The 21,996-nt window shown below is 31.8% G+C and overlaps 1 protein-coding gene across 1 annotated transcript in view; it reads left to right on the forward strand.

Annotated features, from left to right (window-relative positions):
* LOC129809660 (small conductance calcium-activated potassium channel protein) overlaps nucleotides 1-21,996 on the forward strand; it is a 236,796-nt gene that overhangs the window by 151,746 nt on the left and 63,054 nt on the right. Inside the window, exons 7-9 of the mRNA XM_055859676.1 lie at nucleotides 3,212-3,307; nucleotides 5,382-5,698; nucleotides 11,367-11,471. Of these exons, the coding sequence (XP_055715651.1) occupies nucleotides 3,212-3,307; nucleotides 5,382-5,698; nucleotides 11,367-11,471 (518 nt within the window). The remainder of the gene's footprint in view (nucleotides 1-3,211; nucleotides 3,308-5,381; nucleotides 5,699-11,366; nucleotides 11,472-21,996) is intronic.

The raw sequence follows: 21,996 nt of genomic DNA on the forward strand, positions 1-21,996 counted from the left end.
TGACATTTTCTTTGGTTTATTGTAGTTTGCGACTTTTACAACTCAATGGGGTGGTTCGTTGAACAAGGGAGAGAGGTTTCTCAACAAAGTTTTGAAAAGAAATAATTTTTATGTATTATTTGTTGTTTGCCGCGGTTTGGAAAACTGACTGGTTGGTTTATTTTCTAGTAAGTCCTTAACCTCATAAAAGAATTTTTTTATGATTGTAAAATAGTAAAACAGCGTCTACTGCATATACTTAATTTTGTGTTTTTCCTTGTGCATTTTATTCATAAGAAAATTGCCTGTGACTTAATAACTATATTTTTTTTAAGAATTATGTCCTAGACACACTTACGACTTAAGGTGAGAGACGGCTAAACATAATTATAAACAAAATAATGATTTTCTACTAACCGTGTAGAAAGACCGTGTCTCCAGGATAAGAAGGCCTGTGACCTTAGATTTGAACCAGGCAGGGTGGTGACAATAGCTCTAAAAAATGCGACCAGTTTTAGTGTACATTTTTCGCTGTTTTTGTACACATTTCATGAGATATCTCCGAAACAACGTAGGTTGCTAATGTGGGGTTTTCGGTTACCCATTCCATATTAAATTGACTTTTATTTTGTATTTGTATTTTTGGCTAATTCATTCCACAATGACAGAAAACACCGAATAAACTCCAAAGTTTTTTCGGCACTCTAGAAACATATGGGAAACATAGGAAACGTCATGCCCCTGTTTTGAACCCTGTTTCACAGTTTGCTCGCAAAAGATTGACGTAAGGTTTGGCAAACCTACTACGAAGACCTTACGACGAAGCGATTTTGTAGCAGATCCAGGACAAGGTAGCTGAACAAAATTCACTAACTTTCCTTGAGTTGTTTTGGGACCGACCCCGTATACTCTTCTGAAGTGGCGGAGGATTAACAGGAGAGGGCTGCTAATTTGGGTGTCCTATCCTTGATAGGAATAAGCAGATAAAAATGAATAAAAAATTATTAAAATAGAAAATTCCTAGTATCAAATTAAAGGATTAAGTATAAAGATTCAATTTCAATCATATCGAATAAACTCGAAATCAAACTGATTGGAGTTTTCGATTCCTCGAAAAACCGTACTGCTTTCCATAAGCTTCCGTAAGTTTCTTATCAGTTTCCAAGGGGTATTAACTATCCCTCTTGGATTCCTAAGCATTCCTCGCGAGTTGTCAATTGCTACCAAGGGATCTCAAGCATTCCCTGGCTTTCTAGGTGTTCCCCATAATTCTTTTAGAGGCTTTTTGGGGGGGTTCCAGTTACCTAGCCAGGCTTATTCAGGTTTCGCGCAATGATTGCCCCTTGGTTGCAACAGTAACGATAGCTTTAATGAAATCGTTATATGTTTGCTTCAGTGCCGGTCTAAATCCCGGAAACCCAAATCCTTGAGAAACAAAATTTTAAAGGCCAAAATCCCTAAAAACGAAAATCCCGACGAGCTTAAAACACAAAATCCAAAATCCAAAACCAAAATCTCAAACGGCAAAATCCCAAAAACCAAAATCCCGAATGGCCAAAATCCTGAAAAGGAAGAAATTATGCGGAGGATGATGTATATAGAATAAATTTCCAGAACACAGAAAATTTTCCTTTGCCATCAATAAGTTCAAGCGCAGTCGTGGAAGTAACTATGATCCTTAAGAATTCGGAATTTTGGCTTTTAGGATTTTAGCTTTTCGAGACTTTGGTTTTCGAGATTTTTGCGTTCGCGACTTGGGCTTTCGAAATTTTGTCCTATTCGGGATTTTGACGTTTAGAATTTGGGTTTCCGGGCTTCGGCTTTCGGGATTTTGCTTTTCTGAATATAGACCAGGACCCATATTTGCTTATATTAACAGAATTTCACTAGTGTCCCCACATTGAAACATTTAGTCGCTATTACATATTTATCTAGACCCTTTTATCCTTTCGATACGCAATTACTCCTGCGAACCCAATGTAACGCAAAATTACAAATTTTTGTCATTTTGTCCATGAGTTTGAAATCACTGTTATCTAATAATGGAACAAAATATTTGTTATCTTAATTCTTCACTGACGTCGGAAAAATAGCTCCACAGAGGTAGAAATAAATTTTGTTGCTCTTTCTTCACCTCGCTGAAAGTTTTGCAAATTTTGTTGATAAAGTTATGCGCGGAAGATTGACATTACGTCGATTTTGATAATACTTTCCTTCATTTTCTTTCTTAATTGGAATATTGGGTGATAAATTCTTTTCCTTAATAGTTACACTATATAAATTAATGGTCCTTAAATTGATTCGATGTAGGGAATGTAAATATAAAGGACCGTTAACACATTAATTAGATAACATCTGTTCACGTCCTCTAATAGATATTTTTCCACAAAAAATTATTTATTATTCACTACGAAAAAAATTCTAAATTCTACATTGATCTAATGAACTAAGATAAAAGCCAATTAATGAAAAGATGATTATAAATTCCATTCTTATGATAACTGCTAATTGGGATTTGGAACAAATTTTCCACTTTTAAATTTGATAAGATTTCGATGGGAAAATAGTTTTGTTATCTAAGTTGAATTTTACTGTAGAGTGTCTTTTGATTAATTTTATGCCTTTTAAAGCTAATTTTCCCTAATTAGGTTATAAGGCTATCCCTTTGTGTTGAAAATAAAATATCGAGGACACCGAGGGTTGACCTCTTAAAATTGTCTCGACCTTTTAGCCACATATATTGGCCCTAGAATTGTTTCTATGAAACGACGCGACTGATCAAACAAACACACATTATTTTGTGAATAATATTTTGGAACAATTTATGCTGTTTGTTCCAAGTCAATGGAAGAGTGTATGTGGTTCCAAAAAAAGGGATGGAAATTGTCTGGGAAATGGATTTATTTGTGACGCCAGGAATATATCCTTTCGAATGGGAATTTTCCTTTCTTATTATTTTCTTCGACATGACACAGACTTGGCAATCTCTCCTATCACTGAATCATTTTCATTTAATCTCTCCTATAACATCCATATTTTTCTCCGTGGGATTTATGATTTGTTGTTCTATCGAAAGTTTCTTCTTTTGGGTAGCAATTTGTTTCCTCATTCGATTCCTTTTCATGGTGAAAATGGTCTTTGTCTGATGGAAGTCTTTTCACTGTCCTATTTTTATTACTTTCAGTGTTCGTTCATTTAATTTGATGGATTTTTGGTGTATTTTATCTTACAGGCGACATTTTACTCAACAGCATTAAAAACATTAATATCCGTATCGACTGTGATCCTTCTTGGTCTTATCGTAGCCTATCATGCTTTGGAAGTTCAGGTAAATTTCTTTTGTTTTTCTGTTTTATTTTTGATGATATAAATACAATTTTGTAAATATTATGTTAAACTTAATGTCATATATTTACGATTTTTATATTGGATGATTTCCTGCCATAGGGAAAGTAGAGCACCTTTGAAATTGAGCTTTTTCCTCCTATTTTTAAATAGAACTGAGCCTTACATAATTTAGCTTCACAATAGGCTTAGGGGAAGTGGTCTTAATTTGGAACAGGGTGCATATATGCCTTGAGAAGTAATTTATAGCCATTGCTTCTTCTAAAATTAGTCTTAATACATTTAAAACTGAATAAATATGTAGAGAACAATTTGAATGTAATTTTGGACAAGTTGCTTTTAATATTGGACACTTTTCTTGTAATTTTGGACAGATAGTCCGCCTCAATAGGATACCTATTGTTGTTCACTTTAAGCACTTAACTTACGAACTCCTCTTCCTGTTTATGAGAAGGAACCGTAGAATGTTCCAAGGAGTTCGGAAGCTTTTCATTAATTCATTAAAAAGAGTTGACTTCGATACTCCAAGTCCGAGCGAATTCTTCTAATCCCTTGCCTGTTCGGGACTCTTTTAACTCTTTTATCGCTACATCTCGTTCGTAAAGATGATGATCCTTTGTTTTTTCGTGAATTTTTACAACCTAATCATCACAAAAATTAAAAATTTACAAAATTTCGAGAAAAGACACCTGTCCAAAATAGCAAGCATCACTTCACTGGTGAATTTCTGTCAAAATTTTTTGAGACACTTTATTTCTATTACAATGTAATCTTTACAATGTGCTCGTGTTGGAAGAATCTGCTGATCATAGATCACCCAGGAACGCCTTCCTCGTAGTGTGGTTGCTTCTTCCATGTTCCCAGAATTCTTGGGCAGAGGCGGTGCATTTTTATTACGTTAAATCACAGTGAAAATGTCTTTTTCTAGACATTCAGATCGGATTGATGTGCCCAAGAGCCAACTGTCTTACCTATTGCGCCACTGAGATCCCCACTCCAAGTTAAATGAACAAAATAATATCACTCATATCAAATTAAATAATATCACTTAAAAATATCCAAGAAAATTTAGAAGAACTTCACCACAGCTTAATAAGATTGAAATAAACAAAAAGGTTTGTCATATTTCTTGTAAAAAAAATCACACTGAAGTTTCAACAAAACAATTTTAATTCAAATTATATTCAAAATTTTACGTATTTCGTGGTTAAATCTTCTAAAAAGAATAATTATTTAGATAGAATTCCTTACTCATTAAATATTGGATGAAAATTCCATAATTTTAATCAATTTATTTGTGGTGTCCAAAATTACCCTCAAAGTGTCCAATATTACATGCAGTCCCAGAATACAAGCAATTCCTCTATATGAATCTAAATTACAAAAGGATAAGGTCTCATTTCATTTAAATATAGGACAAAAAAGTCTAATTTCAAAGGTGATTCAATTCAAAGGTGCCCCGCTTTTCCCTAACGTTAAAATTCACATAACAATTAGTTTAAAAATTTAAAAGGGAAATAATAAAATGGAGAACTAATTTTAAAATGCATCCATTTAAGGTGTTACAAAGAGCTTTTCCATTAAATTGTATTGCGATTCTCACTATTTTATGTTATCTGCTACCAAGGAGCAATTGCTATCAAATAATCCCCTTTTCTTTCTACCATTTTAAGTCATTTCCCCATGAAAACTGCACAAGTAGGAGCTTCTTCAATTATTCTTCCCATTTTTCGTAAGTTCTCTGCTGTTTAAGAGACACTTGTCTCGCCTTCTAAATACCTCTTACAAGCGCTATTTAATTGCACTGCACTTGTTTATTGCTCCTAAATTTCAGCCATTTCTTCTGAAGAACTTTCTGTCTTCTCGAAAGGATCTTGGAGGATTTTTTTTTGAGAGAAAAAGCTCCTGCTCGTATATTATGTGATATTTAATGCTGAAAAGTCTGAAATATAGTGCACAGTGAATTTGATCCAACAGAAAAAGCATTTTAGATAAGGAAAAATGTCAACAAGAATTCTAACATTCTTACTTGTTCTATATCTTGTGTCTTCCTGCAGTTATTTATGATTGATAATTGTGCGGACGACTGGCGAATAGCGATGACCTGGCAACGTATGAGTCAAATAACATTAGAGTTATGTATATGTGCAGTGCATCCCATTCCTGGCCAATACTATTTCCTGTGGACAACCAAGTTAGCCAATAAGAACAAGGCAATTGGCACAGAACTAGTGCCATATGATGTAGCACTATCATTGCCAATGTTCCTCCGTTTGTACCTGATATGTCGTGTTATGCTGTTACATTCAAAACTATTTACGGACGCTTCATCGCGTAGCATAGGAGCATTGAATCGAATTAATTTTAATACAAGGTAATTTATGCATTTTTCTATCTACTAATGGGTTCCCTTTCAGGCTGCTTCATCATTTAACCGCGCATCATTTTGAATTCTTTTCCGGGATGACGAGTGAAAAATCATTGAGTGCTTAACCCAGTTCACCCACATAATCGCCAGCATTAGAGTTGATGGGATATGTCATGGGTATTTTTTTGCAAATGAAGATAAAGATTCCAATATTATTTTGAAAGTAGTGACAAGGCAATTTTATGACTAAGGATATGCAGTAAAGAACAAGGAATTAAAAATACCATTAGCGAGTGAACATTGTTTGTTGAAGGGTAAATGAGTCATTAAGGTCCTTATAGGGTAAGGAACCGACGTAACAATTTATTAACAACAATCATGTGATCGTCGGATAGGAAATTTCAGCCCAGAATAAAACACTTTCTTCCCACCGAAAGCTCTGGGAAGAAAAGTTTTTTATTCTGGGCTGAAATCTCCCATCCGACGATCACTGAATTATTGTTAATAAATCATTAAAATCCCTTTACATAAGGGTATTCTTATTCAAAATCTCACTATCAATCGAGTTTAATTGTCTTTATTTACGGCTTTCTTGCAAAAAACTGTAACAAAATGATTTCGAAATAACTCAAATTCAAAATATTTGATGTGTTATGATAGCATATCACATTTTTTGGTTTTCAGAATCATTTTCTGACAAAAATTGTGACGCGCCATAAAGAAAGACAGGTGACAAGTATAATGCTGCCACATTATAAGATATCATCTGAGAAAATTTATGTTCGAAATATTTTCGGAAATATAGGAAATCTTTACTTTTTACAACTATCTATAATTTATTATAATGTCACCTGCTATTATCAACAATAATTGGGTAATTTAGACATAATGAACAGGTAAACTACAATAAAATGGTAAAATTAAACTTAAAATGATTTCTTAGATTAGTAGCCACTCTAACATAAAACCCATTCGGTGAGACAGATATCGCACAAAGAATAATTACCTGCCCCATTATCTCTTCCTTACAAAATTTTTTCACTTGTCTAGAAATGCTACAAGGGAATTATGTCAATTTCGGACAGCTTAAAATATCGGACGCTTCTCTTGTTTCTCAAAATTCCATGCATTCTTAGCTTTATTTCAGTTTACAGAAGTTAGAAAATGCCAAAGAAACATAGGAATGTCGCTTGTATATATGAACGAAATGAAAGAAAATCCTTGGACAAGTTCCAGATAGGGAGAGGACTACAAGAAACTCAGTGTCCGATATATCACAAAAAGCAAATTATCTGTATTTTTATTCAATTTTAAAAAGTATTAAGAATAATTTTAAAGATAATAAACTAGTAACAAAAAATTCAATTTATTTTGCAAATGTTATTGCAGTTCTACACGTCCGAAATTTGGCACAGTTCCCTTATGACTTTTCATTTAAAATTCCATTAATGGCGTACTCATTTATTTAATGATAAAACTTTTTAAAATGCAATAGAAAGTCTAATTGAATTTCTAGTCACAAGGCAATAAGATTTTATCAAAGGAACAAACCACTGGGAGAGAATTTCTTAAAATCATCGATGCATACACAGTAGGGTGCACTCTAAAATCCTTAGGGATTAAATAGTTTCTGAGTGACATCGTTTATTTAACCATTCCATGGTTTAAACTGAAAACAATCCAAATAATAGAAAATATTTCTTTTCATATTATTATATTTGTTTCTTTTTAGAAATTATTTCAATGCAGTATATTTACCCTCTGAAAGATTGAATCTTTATGCCTACGTTGTTTAAAGTGAAAAATTATTATTTCCGAAATTTTCATTTATTGTCAGTCCTGACTTTTTAATTGAATTAAATCCTGAAACAACTCTTCTTTCAAAATTTAATGCTGAAAATCGAAGTTTCAGATCTAATTGAAATTCCGAGTGACAACTGTCAATCAGATGAGTATACAATCGTCCAATTGTTCTCTTTAACTATACTTTCATTGGGGTATCTGTAGTAATTATAAAATGGTTCTATTTGAAGTGGAATAAAATTGTGAGAATAGCAGTCAAGCGGTTAAGTCCTAGCTGTCAAAAATTTTCAAACGTGTCACATCTTCTCTCTTGGGTGCACTACCCCAAGCTGAGGTACTGCAAATCTATGACCGCTAAAATCTCGAAAGCCACAATCCCAAAACAACAAAATCTACAAAATCCCAATTTGATTGAAATCTTTAATCGTAAAATTCAGTAATAACTTTCCCGATTTTAGTGCTCTCTCCAGTTGAGGCTTATACTGTACCCACTGCACCCAGTATACCGATTCGAAAGTATATCAGACAAAACTTACCTAAAAACCCGTTGGAAGTTCGAAAATTTAAACCAACGATTTTTATAAAAGTGAATAACTTCATGAAAATGACATTTATTTTAATGAATATGAAATTCAAATGTTTTGCTATCCTGAAAATCCACAAAATATCATGTTGTGCAGAAAACGTTTAAGCATTCTTCTTAGCGTTGCTTACTAATGAAGTATCAAGAATACATAAAATTGGAAATATGGAAGAACATCCAGCGCTAAAATGGCGAATATGTGAACTTTAACTTTCGACTTATTTTAGAATTTCGAATTTCTAATTTTCTGACCTTGTCTCTTCGAAAGATTATTACTGAACAGAACCAATCTGACCATCTCACCATTCACAAGTAGAGTTTTAAAAATTCGAAGATATATTTGAAAAAGCAAAAAGAAACATTCTTACTTCTTGATAGTTCCGCAGTCTAACATCCTGTTCGAATTTCGAACTGCTCAAGTGTTAAAATATGTAGGTCTTCACTTTGTTGTAGGGAAACCACAAAAAAACGAAATTTGTTGCTTCTGTTCCATTATTAGATGTGCAGGAACCGTTGAAACCGAATAAATGTCAAAATAAGTTTGTTCAGGTAGCGTTTTGACCATTGACGTACAAGTTTCATTTGACGTTTGTTCAGTTTCAAACGAATCTTACACACCTTAATCACTTCATAATCACTGAGTAATTTTTTTGCGAGATTTTAAGTATGATATTTCATAAATTTTCCCTATTTTGTATGAAAATTTAGTATGAAATTTCGAAACTAAGTTTGAATTCTTCGAACACCAACAACTCTTCGCGCAAATAGAGTTCCATTTACCTTTAATCCAAGACAGTATTGGAAAATCAAATTCTACTTATGTTTGTTCCCAATGAGGATTTTACGTTTCCCAGAGAAGTCTTGGAAATATTTTAGCGCATAAAGGAATTGACACAAAAATAGAAGTGTTAGCGACTATCTGCATGGGATCACACACAATACGCATTATGTACAGTGGCGGCCAAAATAATAGAATCAGCTCCGCAAAGACAACTATTTTACCTTTAGCATTTTTGTTTATTCCAATTCGTTGAAATAATTTTAATATAAAAATGCTTAAATAACCCTACGTCAAATAAGTATTGTTTTGGCCGCTAGAGGTCTCTATTTTTCATAGAATACATCAATAATGAAATTTGGTTTGAACAACACGATAGGACCACTTTTATTTATATTAAAGAATATGGTCTATAAATCGAATAAGTTTATATAAAGTCATATTTATAAACCATAAATGACAGTTTTCCAATTTTTTTGGCCAAACTGAATTTCATTATTGACGTATTCTGTGTAAAGTAGAGACCCCTAGCGGCCAAAACAACTTTTATTCTACAATTCTAATAATTTGATGATTTCTACTTCAGAATCATATCAACAAATTAGGAAAAAATAGAAAAGTTAAAAAAATATAAGTTTTGCAAAGTGATTCTATTATTTTGGCCGCCACTGTATATGTAGGTTATGTACCGTAGATGCGGGTCATTTTATCCTTCGTGGGTGGCTTTGCCTCCCTTCTGTTCATAAGCTTTTCTTTATTTCTAGAACTTAAGGATGTTCTTTACCGATCCGATCTACCATGTCTGCTCGGTGAGAACCGTTCTCAAACATTAAAATTAAAGAAAAGTTTAGGGACAGCAGGGGATCAAAGTCACCCACATCTACGGTATAGTGAGATATATTTAAAATTTTAGCTTTCAGGTTTTTAACTTTCGGAATTTTGATTCTTCAAGGATTTTTGGTGTTCGGGATGTTGGCTATCGGAATTTTGATCTGGACCCTTATAGACATCTATAGCACCATTGTTAAAGCCCTTTGACATTAAGTTAACTAAAACTCTAATTTTAGCATCATCTAGGCTCGAAGGAACACCTATTCGACAGGGAATTGATATTGACACTTTTGCCAAGATGATGAAATTTATTGAATGTATCTGATGGCAAGTAATATGATGTTTTTCTGCGGTGGCAGCCAGAATCCCGAAAGCCAAAATCCCGAACGTCAAAATCCCGAACGCCAAAATCCCGAAAAGGTAAAAATTCGGAAAGCCAAAATCCCGAATGTTCAAAATCCTGAAAGGAATGAAATTATATGGAGGAAAATATTTAGAATAATTTCCCAGGACACAGAAAATTTCCCTTTGCCTTCAGCAAACGCGGGTACAATCGTGGGTGTAGCTATGACACTTTTAAGAATTCGGGATTTTGGCGTTCGGGATTTTGGCTTTCGGGATTTTGACCAGGACCCGTTTTTCTATAATCTACCTTTCCTTATAAAAAGAGATGTTCAAATTTCATATCCTAAATCGGTACTGAGAGTGTCAATAAGTATGACATGATAAATTCTTAAAGTGTCAATAGGTGTTCCTTTCACCCTAGTTCACTTTCGAAATTAAAAAAAAATTCACTACAACTGGAACGATCATGACCGAAGTTTTATTCTCGAAAAGTTTCTTTGCTGAAAAAATAGCTTCCTATATTTACACAAAATGTTGCTGATGTTAGAAGTATCAAACATAATTTCGAATTTTGATTTTAAAAATTTATGAATCAGTAAGAAACTGTCAAAGAAGTTTCAAAGTGATTTATGAATTTATAAATTTATAAATTAATGAATAGATTTAACAATGGAACAGGCATATCACAAGCCCGTTGCTTTGATATTCCCCACAACAAAGTGAACATGTTAACATTCGAGACATTCGGAAATTCGAACAAAAAATACTTCAGCCACCACACGGACAAAACGAGAAGTAAAACAGTATTTTTTCGTTTTCGAAACCGATCTTCGAATATTCTTTTCTCCTGCAGGGGAATTCTGTAATTTTCGTGGCATTGTCACGCGTGAGTTTGAAACCTGATAATGCCATCCAAGCTTTTTTTGTCATATCATACAAGTTCGAAAATGCAAATCATTGATTTTTTAATGAAATCCTTTTGCTTGAAGATTTTATGAAAATAGAGTACGTCTTGGTTGACATGTTTAACAAAATTAATTGTTATTTGAATTGCCAGAAATCTCAAATATGTGACTTCTGACAATGCCACGTGAGCTGAAATGGCAATGTCACGGCTACAGAATCACATTTTCGAAAAAGGTCTCCTAAGATTCGAACCCAATTTGTTATATGGCATTGCCAGAGCATTACAGACTTCCCCTCCTGGACAAACAGCGACTGTGAGCACTCCGAATCTTTCATTTACAATCCCATCAACTCTACCACGATGTCGATGAAGGAAAAGCATGAAGTCTTGTGATTTTAATGCATTTTACTATGCTCTCTCTTCGCAGGTTCGTTTTAAAAACTTTAATGACAATATGTCCCGGAACCGTTCTACTTGTATTTATGGTTTCACTATGGATAATAGCGTCGTGGACATTGCGACAGTGTGAGAGGTAAGTGCTCAGTATAAAAAAAATATAGAAATATGAAGAATTAGAGAAGAAAAGAACTAACATTAGGGATGGGAGGAGAACTTAAGCTCAATTTGGAATTCTATATGTTTCTTTGTGGTATTTTTTCATTATTATTTTCTTTTTTTTCTTTATTGTTGTGGGCAGAAATTTGAGATGCAAAAATTCAATTTTATTTCCAATAATTCATTTGGTCAAATTTAATTTTGACCACACACATTTTTTTAATAGATACAATAAATTTTATTTGATGAATTTATGGGTTGTATAGTTATGTGTGTGGTTCAATAGGGATTTTCTTTCTTTTGTTGAAAAAAAATATGGGTTTTTATTTGTGAAAGATTTTGAACAATATATAGGCAACATTTTAGAAAGAAAAAAAGAATCAATTTATAAGGGAATTGCTTTTTATTTATCAAAAAGAAACAATCGCTCGAAATATTAATTTTCAACAGCAAACAGAATAATTTGAGAAACAATTTTTTATAGTTAATTTTCATAATTTTCACCATGAATTAATTGTGTTTAATTAATTCATTTCTTTTTCTATAAAATGCATGCTTTCTCTCACATTGTATTCAAAGTGAAAGCGAAACACCCTCTTTATTTTCTTCAATAAAGTTTTTTTTTCTACCCCAAAAAAAAATTATTCCGAAAAAATAATATTTACTGAGGATTCAAGGATATTTTCTTCTAATGTCCGGCATTTTTTTTTTAATTTTCCCTCCTTTACAGTTGAATAAATAATTCCAGAAGTTCCATTTGATTTTCTTTTAAATAACACAACATTAATTATGTTCTTAATACATTTCCTCCTTGAGTATTTTCCATCCTGTTTCAATGATTTCACATGTAAAAGACATTTGAAACAAAACTCGTAGAATTTAATCAATAATTGAAGGACTTGTGATGTTTTCTGTGTAGAGAATTAAATAAATCTCCTATTTCTAATGTAAATTAAATCCTTGAATTAATTAATCCTCAATTTGAGTCACTGCAAACATAATAAAATGGTTTAGTATTTAAACAACTCTTTGCCCTCTATCAGTTTATTTTAGGCAGACTCAATTAACTCTATGTACTGTGTAATTAGAAAATAATGCAGTATGTACAATTTATACATTGTATCCCTTGGATGACTAGTTTCCAAAAACTAACACAAGATACAACAATTTAAAACAAACATTATCAGTGATAGTTAAAAAAAAAATTAAGAAGGAATTGGTAACATTAAAAAATTTTGAGCATGATTTCAATTAGAATTTATTTATTTATTTTTTAATTATTTCCAAATAATTTAAAATTTATTTTAAACATATTTTTTTGAGAATGATTTGTTTTTTGTTATAGCCAATCAATTGACTCAACAAAGTTTGTTTTTTGATGGAGAAACGAGAGAGATTTTTTGAAGAAGTAAATTTTTTGCCTAATTTTTCTTTCTTATATTAGTTTTCCTTTAAAAAAAAAGAAATTATATAGAAAAATCACGCACAGCCATTTAGTTAAATCCACTTTTATTTTCTCTGTGGTTTGTTATAATTCAAAAGTTATGAGCTTTTGCCATTTCTTTGAGCTGGCTGAAGAAAGTAACATGAGAGAAAGTTATAAAGAGTTTTTGAAAATTTATAGTTTCCTTTTTGAGTTCTTATTTCCGTTGCTCAGTTTTTCACTCCTTTTAACGTATTACAATTTATCATGAAAGTGCTTATCGCTTGCCTTTAAAAAAATATCCCCACTCACTCTTTCTTAAATCATCATCACGTCTCATTGCGGTAAAAGAGGAAAATGTTAAAGACGAAGCAACTGAACAGAAAGCTTTACTTAATGAGTAATTTAGAGTTTTTCACCCACCTCTTTCAGTTTTCAAAATTTCCATTTGTGTAGCTATTGAATTTTAGACAAACATTTCTTTTTGTTTGCATCTCATTGATTATTCAATGAAATGTGCAAAATTAAGTGAATTTTCATACACTTTCACGTGACTAATCGATTGTGAGTCTTAAAATGAATTGAACATAATTCAAGAATTCATTTACAAAACTTCTTTAACACGACTAAATTTTAATGTGTAATCTTGATCAAATTGGTGCAAGAATTTAGCAATTACAGTAGAACCCCGCTATAGGCCATTGCTATATAGTAAACAATTTATCGACCGTTCATTTCAAAACACTGATTTTAAGTTAGGTTATGTTTTTTAGTACGCGATATGCAATGTTGTCATAATTATTTTAATATTTTTGGCAAACTTTATTGAGTAGTTGTGATAATTGTGATCCATAAATAAACAGAGCGAGGACAAGTACCACAATCGCAAAGAAAGTGGAAGCTGTCGAGCAATTTCAATACTAAAAGTCGTTGATAATTTTGAAAAATGACATGGACTATAGTGCGATCCAAGTGTCAAATCTGGAACCAAATATGTCCTATAGCGAGGCTCTACTGTATTTGGAACACAATGACTCTGCTACAAGTTTTAGATCATAATAGCTCCGGCTCACATTTAAGATCGGGAACATTTCTTGAAATCAATATTCCCATCTCTTTCTTTTTCAATAATTTTCCATATGTCTATCTTACTCTTTTGCAATCTTCTTCTTTTTTTAAACGTCACAACAAATTTAATTTAGTTTAATCTAATTTTAAAAACTAGGAAATAGTGGGATAGACATATGCGAAACTTTTGAAAAAGAAAGAGATGTGGGATTTTGCGAAATTTTCCTGATCTAAAACATGTGCCAACCAAAATCCCGAAAGCCAAAATCTCGAATGTTCAAAATCCTTAAAGGGATGAAATTATATTAATGATAATATGTAGAATAATTTACCGAAGCTTTTGGCTTTCGGGATTTTGACCGGGACACATGCCGGAGACATAATAATTTAATGAAATCAAAATTGACATTTTCTTTCTGAAACACTTTTTATATGTCCATCCCACTCTTTCGCACTCTTCTTGTTTTTAACATCACAAGAAATTCAATTTAGCTCAATTTAATTTAATGAAGTGGGAAGGATTGAGGTAGTCATATGCAAAATCGCTTAAGAAAGAATAGGATTTGAATTTTGATTTGATGAAATTTTTCTGATCTAAAAGTTGAGCCGGATTCATAATTTAGTATATTTAATATTGCTAAATTTTTATCAATAAATTTTATTTATATGGCTCATTTTGATGAAAAATTTGAAGAAAAATATGTTTTTTTTTTCGTTTAATTTTGGATAGTTACAAAATGCTCGTAAATTGAATTACCCACTAAAATATTAGCAAAAGTTCGTACTTTTTCATAAATATTGTTCGTAACATGATCACTTAACGAGCATTTTTTGTTCCTTTACAAAAATTTGTTTGTAAATGATCGTAAGAACTTAAAAAAAAATGTTCGCAAAATTTCGTCATTTGTTCGCAAAATTTTGTCAGATAAACAAAAATATACAAACAAATGTTTGTAAAAGAACAACAAATGTTCATTAAGTACTCATATTACAAATAATTTTTGTGGAAAACTACAAACTTTTACGATTTTTTTTGTGGGATACATGCTTTACGAGCATTTTGTAAGTCACAAACATTTACGAAAAATATTTTGAAAGATTCTTTCTTAGAAAAAAGTTCGCAAAAATGTGTACTTTTTCACAAACATTGTTCGTAATATGATCACTTAACGAGCATTTTTTTTTCTATTATTGCTCTTATATTTTGTTTATTTGACAAAACTTTATAAACATTTTTCTCAGGGGCCTCTCGACACTTCAGTTTTCCATACATTTTTGCATAGAGGCACTGAAGACTATTGGCAAGTTTTTTCCTAAAAAGAATTGACTTATCAGTCTGATATATTTCGAAATCGTGCATTAAAAGCTATTTAAAAATGCATATTTCATAATGTTCGCCAAAATAATACAAGAACTACGAGTAAATTTGTTTAAGTCGCGGTGCAATATCTGCAAAAATTTTGCAAGGAAAAGTGAAAAATAGCTTCACTTTTTATTAGACTTGATGGGCCCCTGATTTTTCTGCAAAAAACCGAAAAATACTCATCAAGTAGTCATGTTAGGAACAATGTTTGAAGAAAAAATACAAAAAATTACAAACTTTTTTGGAAGTTTTACGATTTGTAAACATTTCGTAAGTCCGCTGTGGAAATTCACAAACATTTACGAACAATTTTACGAAATATTTTTCTCTGTTTAGTAAAAGTCAGTTAAAATCTACTATATTTCTTTGCTAATCAAGGGTATGACACGATCTCTATATTCGATACGATTTTGGTTTTATAAAATTGAATTTTTAGCCCCGTGGCATTTATTTGATGATGATCACTCTTTCACGATGAAATCTAAATACGAAAGAATAGATTGATATATAGTGCTCTACATTTTATACAAAACGGAATAGAAAATTTGATTTCACAAAAATTTTCCCTATCTAAAAAGATATATCAAAGGTAATATACAAACATTTTAAATTATATTAAAATTCTACAATGGTGCTTTTAACGATTTTATGTAGATTAAAACGTACAGCGAAAGATAAAACTTGCAAAGCCCGAGGAATTTTTCAGAGCTCGTATCAAACAGTTAATTTATAAAAAAAAAAAATTAACAATATTTATACAGCAGAACAAAATATTTTTCTTTTTTTGTCATTATTTCCTAGGGAAAACTTAATTTCCTTAAATACACATTTAAATTATTTCGGTAGATGGAACAATTATTTGTTCGATTTAATTACTTTAAAATAATTAGTAAATCGCAATTAGTTAATTAACTAACTTTTGAAGTCAGTATTTATAAAAACCTTTGTAGTTCTGTAGGTCTTTAATTGCATTAAAACAACGAAATACCTTTCTTTGGAATAAGATTCCATTTTTACTCTTCTTAAACTTTTATCAAAAATTTATAGAATTTATAGTAGTTTCTACAACGTGCACCAAAGAAGCAAAGTGAATAAGTATCTTTCGAATGGTAAGACTCTCTCTTGATTGGCATGTGCGTGAATTTTCTCTTAGAAATTATTCCTTTGCTGGCACACCTTTTCAATTTAGTGAAATTCAATCGATTGAAATTTTACCTCTTACTCTTTCAAACTGAAGTAAGATATGTTTGTCTCTTTCTGTCAAATGAAAATTGAAATTTCAATTTCATTTTCAATTTCAATTTGAAATTTCATTTGACAGAAAAAGACAGATGTATCTGATTTCAGTTTGGAAGAGTAAGAGGAAAAATTTCAATCGATTTAATTTCACACAATTGAAAAGGTGTACCAGCGCCATTACTTTTCAAGCAGTAAAATTGTGATATGATCAGTGAATAAATTATTTTCTTCAGTAGAAAAATTTATATCAATTAGAATAACACACATTGTCAAAAATTTTAATCTTCGCTCAGAAAGTTAAAAAAAAAAAAACGTTTACGCTCTCACGTATGATCGCATATTGGGTCAAGTGCATAAATTTAAAAGGTTCGAACATATAGAGTTGAAATTGAAACCTACATAAAATACACATTGTTCTCACTATCAATCCTGTATTTGATATTTATTTTCGTTGGTTATATTAATCATTTAAGAACTAATATGAGAAATATGTTTTTAAATAACGTTTTAATGAATTTTTTTTTGCACATTCATATCTTGTTTATCACTATATGCAACACACACGGATATTGGTCAGTAAAATAGTGTAGTAAATCCACATTTTTATTACTCAAACAGATTTGTAGGGGCACAACTCATTTTCAGCAGACAGCCTTAAAAATTCAATTTGTTGTAGATAATTTTCTCTTGCTAATGTCTGAACAAGAATTACCTATTTATTATTTTTTTATTTGTTTAACCAATGACAAACATCGGAACTTTCGGGTTTATACCGTTACAAATAATTCTTGTGGCTTTTTAATTCAAATTAGTTGAGTAAGAAAAAAATTAATCAATCAAAAAATATAGGAGAAAGTGGCCTTTATATAAATATTTCATTTTTTAACTAAGTAAGAAATTTAGTTGTTCCTTTTATATATACCGCTTAATCCAGCGATAGAGTATTCTTTATTATGCTACCGAGGCAAGGTCGAATTCCTTTTCTAGATGCATAATGTCATGTCCCGAAAATGTCCACAATACCAGGACCACTGTAGCCACTGTAACCTAATAGTATGGTATATGTCCTAGGCAGACTTACGACTTAATCTGTGAGACAGCTTAATGAGAAACTGATGGGATTGTATTCCTATCTTTATTTTGATTAAAATAACGTTAAGCCGTATCTCGGCTTAAGTCGTGGGTGTGAAGTTCAATACTGACGAATTTTATGGTTTTAGGTCGACATGTCGTTCAACTCTCTTTCAGAATGTCGTTCAGCAAAGTCGACTGACTGTCGAGAATACCGCCGTACAAAATTCTTTCTATGAGTCGTTTTGTTTCGATCGTAATAATTCGATGCATAAAAAGAATTTTATCCTTTATTGCTATATTTGACAAATTGGCCGACATTCTGGCAGATTATCGAACGACATAAATTGCACTTCAAATATACGTGCGTTTAGGGGAAGGTGATCAGTGGACAGCTTCCGAAAGCGCTAGCCTACGAATATTGCATTTTTTTCTGATCAATTCCTATTTGAAAGCAAATCGTCTACCCTAAATAGTTAATAGAATATAATTTTTACTTGAGAAAGAGAAGAAAAATAAATATAAAATAATGGAATATGGTGAAAGGAAAAGCTATTGACACTTTAAAAATTTATCATGCCATACCTATTGACCCTTTCAGTACCGATTTGGAATGAAAAATTTGAACACCTCCCTTTATAAAAAAAAGGTAGGAAAACGTCATATTAGAGGAAAGTACCTATGCTTCGTACGATACCAAGCTTCTTAATGACTAAATTTTTCCTAGTTTTTAAAATATTGAACATTATTTTATCTTGACTTCTAGGACTTAGCATAGTTCATAATTGCTGTGCCATTAGATTTAAATGCTTCAACCAGCAAAATGGACTATATTTATTCCTAAATGAACAAGAAGTATTTCGAGCCGTCTGTCTCCCGTTTCAACGCTGAAGTATCAAACTTCCCTAAATACGGGTGCGATGAGTCACATTTATTGAAAAATATAAGAAAAATTCAGTCATTACGAAGCTTGGGATCGTACGAAGTATGGGCACGCTCCCCTACTTACATTTTCTTGGATAATAATAAGGGTAGCATAACGTTCCATAGAGGAACAAGGCCTTCCGACAAGGGGAGTTCGGAACATCCATTATTATTTTTTCTTATACAGAGATGGATTTGTCAGTCCGGTCAGTCCTATGCCCCGTTGAATCATGTGCAGTGAAGCTCAATTGATGGAATTCGATCGCCATTAATGCCAACAAAATTCCTGGTGACCTAAATGGGATTCAATTCAATTAAATTCAATTTTATTTCAATTAACTGCATTAGAACCCGGAACAGTTGCATCAGAGAGCGAGTGCTCTATCACTTAACCCAATGAGTGTCCCACACTAAATTGCATAGGGGAGACCGGGCTAAAATTAGCCACGTATAGTATTATGTTGTCTACACTTACTTACTTACCTATCCGGCGCTACAACCAATTACTGGTCTTGGCCTGACTCAGAACCCGTCGCCACTCGAGCCTGTTACGCGCCACTGTTCTCCAATTCCGCACCCCTAATGAGCTGGCGTCCTGGTCCACGCCATCGGTCCATCTGAGGCTGGGTCGGCCTCGCCTAAAGTCCACCCCTAAAGACTTTCCAGGCTGGGTCGTCCTCATCCTTGCGAACCAGATGACCAGCCCACCGAAGCCTATTGAGGCGTATTTGCTTGACGACAGTTACCTCTCGGTAGCGCTCATACACCTCATGGTTGTATAGGCTCCGGATTCGTCCTTCCTCACATATGGGGCCAAAAATCCATCGTAGGATCGCTGTCTACACACTAGAAGCAATTTTCGCCAAAAATTGTCTTTTAAAAAAAAAATTCTGACGTTTCTGCCTACAAGGATAGGGGAAATTTTCTTCAAAAAAGCATTTTTTAAAGATATTTCTCATAGTGTGTAGAGGTCATTAGATAGTGGTACCTTATAGTTTGCCTTGGAAGGAATATTGAGGAAACTACTCTTTATTCTAAATTACTTTCCTTACTATTCATTGAAATATTTATCTACCTCATACAAACATTTTTTGTACAAATTATACGATATTAAAAATTTCATTTGATGGCTAATTCTACCCCGATCTCCCCTACACTAAATGAATTTCAACATTTTGACAAAAGTGTCAATAGGAGTTCCCTGTCGAAGAGGTATTCCTTTAACTCTAATCCGACAATCTTTCCCTATTTCTTTACTCTATTAGTTTGAACTTTTCAAATTTATGCATTTAGGCGTAACATGCGATTATACATTTCATCTTTGTATTATTGAAAATATTTAAATTATTCAATAAATATTAAAAACGAAAATTGAAATATCTGAAATAAATATTCTGATCTAATTTGCAAAAATTTAAAACTTATTATTCTTTTCATTTATATTCGGAGAATTTGCATTTTTTTTAATGATCATTCACGGGTGATTGGTTTTTTTAAAATCAAACAGCATTTTTAAAAGTTATTATAAATTTTTCTACCGAATAATTCTATTTTATTCTGGCTGACCTATTGCATATTTCACTGCTATATATATATTTTCCCAGAAATTTGGGATATTTGTTCTAATTTCCAATGGCTACGCAAATTCTTGGGGAAATGGAATTGAGTAATACGAGTTAGGAGAATTCATTTGAAAAAGATAAATAGCAATTCAATGTCTTTAACTTGGACAAACCAATTAAGATTAATTTTGTGCTAAATAATACGATATTCATGTCAATTGCGAGTTGACTTGAGCTATCAGTGGCATGGAAAATACCTTTAGGCTAAAATTGTGATTTGCATAATGAAATGCCGCAGCAGAATTTGCAATTAATATCTAATCTATCGGACATCAAATATTTGACATCATTTCACCTCATTGCTATTTAATCAATTGCCTCTAGTGTAAGGTCATATTGTTCTACTACATGTTATTCTTTATCTCTAAAACACCTTTATCGCAGAATTGATTGAAGAAATATTATTAAAAAAAAAACTTGTTTGAGAGAGATGAAATTGTGTTGTAGAAGAAGCATGTCTAATGTTTTTCAATGATGTATTTTTGCTCCAATTTCTTTTCCAACTTGATTCCCTTGACTAATGGCTCATGTGGAATGAATTCTAAATTGATTCTTTTCTGTCCCTAATTTGTTGTTTGTTCACTTTAATTTTTCCCAGGTAAGAATTTGTCATGTGAATTAACTGCATGCAATTTCTTTCTCTCATGTTTCAAATCCCTGGTGCATTTATACAATACACAGGGAAGTTTTTTAAGTGCGGATTTTGTACTTAAAATTATTGTAAAATTGATTGTTTTTTTTTTGCAGTTTTTGGGTATATACACAATTCAGAAAAGGCTATTTTAAAATAATAAATTTTATAAAAATATCAGTTGAGCTGTTTCAATTAATCTCTCAGAGTAATGGTTTTAAGTACTTTTTCGCATTGTTCGTTACAACTGAAATCATGTTAATTACTCATCGTATAAATTTATTTAATCTTGAATTCAACAATAGGGCTTCATTAATTTCAGTAATTCATAGAGATAATATAAATGGCTATATATTACAGCGGATTTTAATTTATTTCTATGGGGTTTAAACAATTGAGAGAAATATTGTTATTGAAATTATTGCCATTTGAACCTTGGAAGGTACAATGTTATATTCTTTGCCTCTTGAATTAAAGAACTTTCTATTGATTTTGAGAAAGTTTCTTGGAGCTTATAGCTAAAGCCAGTTTTTGCATTAAATATCTTTATGACCACCGTAGTGTCTCTTTCGTAAATTAAACTACACTGCCTCATTATGCATTCACCTAACATTTTCTTCTCCAACGTAATTATATCGCTTATGAAAGTTAATATGACCTCCTTTTTTTTTGTAACGTAATCTCCCACTATACACGTTTATATTACTGTATTAGTTTGAACGTTTTCATTATTTAATATTTAATTAATTAATAAATAGCATGTTCTTTGCTGTTTCTTTCTTTTTTGAAAAGTAACATTGACATTGATTATATTTGGATTGTAACCCTTCTTGGATCTCTTTTGTTTGACATTAGTTTAATTCTAAATATTTGCCTGCGATATTGTTCAACAGAGTATTTTGAGAAAAAAAAAACAACAAACATATAGAGCAAGTGAAAAACTTATATACAAGAATGATTTTTGAAAAATATATTAAACAATTACACAGATTTTATACCAATTTCTTTTAAGTTCTCATTACATTTTTTATTTTTATTTATCCGTTATTCTTTTTGAATTTTATACCACATTTCTATCAGAAGGTTTTTTTTTTAAATTTGATTTTTGGTCCAAAATTTATTTTTTTTAGAAATCAAAAAAGATGTTAAAGAAAGATTTAA

Source organism: Phlebotomus papatasi, chromosome 1 (assembly GCF_024763615.1).
Source record: "Phlebotomus papatasi isolate M1 chromosome 1, Ppap_2.1, whole genome shotgun sequence".
Taxonomy (NCBI): domain Eukaryota; kingdom Metazoa; phylum Arthropoda; class Insecta; order Diptera; family Psychodidae; genus Phlebotomus; species Phlebotomus papatasi.